The sequence below is a fragment of the Loa loa genome (genome assembly GCF_000183805.2).
Source record: "Loa loa unplaced genomic scaffold supercont3.130, whole genome shotgun sequence".
NCBI lineage: Eukaryota > Metazoa > Nematoda > Chromadorea > Rhabditida > Onchocercidae > Loa > Loa loa.
The window spans coordinates 101,029-103,440 of NW_018108310.1; the positions used below are offsets into that span (position 1 = coordinate 101,029).

The 2,412-nt window shown below is 31.4% G+C and overlaps 1 protein-coding gene across 1 annotated transcript; it reads right to left on the reverse strand.

Annotated features, from left to right (window-relative positions):
• Window positions 1-365: 365 nt before the first annotated feature.
• Window positions 366-536, reverse strand: LOAG_14654 (hypothetical protein; the record flags this gene model as incomplete). Its single annotated transcript, XM_003150148.1, has 1 exon — window positions 366-536. The coding sequence occupies one exon, from the start codon at window positions 534-536 to the stop codon at window positions 366-368; it is 171 nt and encodes a 56-aa protein (XP_003150196.1).
• Window positions 537-2,412: the final 1,876 nt, after the last annotated feature.

Sequence of the window (2,412 nt, forward strand, 5' to 3'; positions counted from 1 at the left end):
TTATTATTATTATTATTATTATTATTATTATTATTATTATTATTATTATTATTATTATTATTATTATTATTATTATTATTATTATTATTATTATTATTATTATTATTATTATTATTATTGTTACTATTATTATTATTATTATCATTAATTATTACTATTATTATTGTTGAAATTATCATTTAAATTAACTTGGTGTATCAACAAGTACTTTCAGAAGTTACTTTCCGACCTTCTGCACTCAAGAGCCTGAAAATAAATATAGTTGCGGGTCCCTAAGTAACTTAGGTCGTTTACGGAAAGTACAAAATTTTTTTAATTTCCTGTTTTCATCGCGACTCGGCAATATAGCGGTTCCGACATCCTTCTCAAGTTATTACAACAACATTAGATCCAGTAACTTTCACAACTTCCGCTGTGTTGAAATCGAAATTAGCTCTTAGCACCATCTCAACAATAATCACCCATCTAATCGCAATTACATTGGGTTTCCGCAGTCCTTCATCGATCCGGTTGCATGTCGTCTTTTTTCTTTCCATTCTACCTCGTAAAACTTTTTTTATTGCGTTATCATAAAATGGTCCTTTTATCAGTCGAAAAGGGAGTAGTGACTGGTTACTTGAAATCGAGCTAAATAATACTAGTATCATCGCTTTCCCTCTTGTCCATTTTGTCATTTACGAAACAACTAAATCCATAGGGATCGAATCCAGTGTAATTGTGTTAGGTAGAAATTACGATCCTTAGCATGCAAAATAGCTAAACTTTCCAAGTATACTTTATTGATTTTCTGAATTAAGGAAACTTTTCAGCCCTCCCATTTTTTCATTTCAAAATCGAATGTAAGAACTTGTAAGTTTTGATGGTAAACAAAGAATTGCGCCGTGAATTCAAAATTTCTTCAAATATTTCAAGCCTCATTGGCTCTGCTTCCACTCTTCCACTTCACCATCCTAAGCATCCAATCGTTCATTTCTTGCTGCAATGTCCGCATAGCAACAGCGCCACTTGCCACTCATGTATCAATTCTCATAAAAATTTTCACAAAAATGTGATAAAATTTACTGAATAAATTTTTAGACAGTCATCTTCCTTTTCTACACATCCTTTTTTAAATATTTCAATCTCCCCGCTTCCACTCTCCCGGCGTCTTTGTCCGTAGCACCCTTCCCCTCCCCACGTATCCTTCATTCCGTCTCTCTTACTCTGTCATGTTTTATACGTAATTTTTTGCGTACTCCCAGGCGCACTCTCAGAGGTTATTGAATGTTGACAATAACCTGAATTAGAAGAATAAGTGGAATCTAGAAGACTAAATAGGCGCAAAGTTCCGAGTTCATTATATTAGTTCAAAGAACTTTGATTCAGTTAAAATAAAAACCGTCGAAGAACAATCTACGCCAACTTTTTCCGATGAATGATTGTTGTTTATCTAGTTTTAAATATTTGTCGTATAATATTTCCAAAAAACATGTTCAAATTTATATGTTGAATGATTGAGGAGGTCTATCAAATGCGGTATGAGTCCCTATGGAAAACAGCAAGTAAATTGTTTGGACACTAAGATCAAACCTTCCTTCCTTCTCTGATGTGACATTTGTTATTTGGACACTGTGATGTTTATGTCACATTACGTATTCTTATACGTATACAGTAAGATATTTTTGGTAAATATTGTCCAGGAAAACGATTAACCTTCAGAATTTCGGAAAATCTCACTAAAGAACAATTTAATGGATCGGGCGACTATTTGCTAAATATTAGCTGTAATTTATTTGGATTGTTAGATGTTATTGATAAATGAAAGTTTGAAGTGACTTAAAAAAAGCAAACAAAAAACAATTCTTGTTTTGAACGAAATTCAAGCTAAAACAGTTTCAATTCAGTTTACCAAATTTTATCCCTTCCACTACTCCATCCGTTTTCATTTTTCTCACTGCTAACAAACTTTACAAAGTTATCTGTTTGAATTTGAATCACAGTATTGTTTCATACTTATCACTCCTTTTATACTTATATCATTGAAGTTCGAGTGATAAGTACTTCCTGTCGCACAATCCCCCTCTCTTAGTCAATCTTTCGTTATCACCGCCAGTATCTCTTAGAATTTTTGATAAAACGCTACAAATAACTGATCACTGTTCCAGAAATGGTAATCTGATCAGTGATTAGTTCTGCGGCAAAAAAATATTTGTAAACACGCGGTGAGGTCGAAAGTCACATTGGTCGCGCTTATTTGCATACGAAAGAAGAGAAAAACAACTTGTTTGCATAATGATCATCCCTATACAACAACGTAGACAGGCATATATATATATATATATATATATATATATATATATATATATATATATATATATATATATATATATATATATATATATATATATATATATATATATATATATATATATA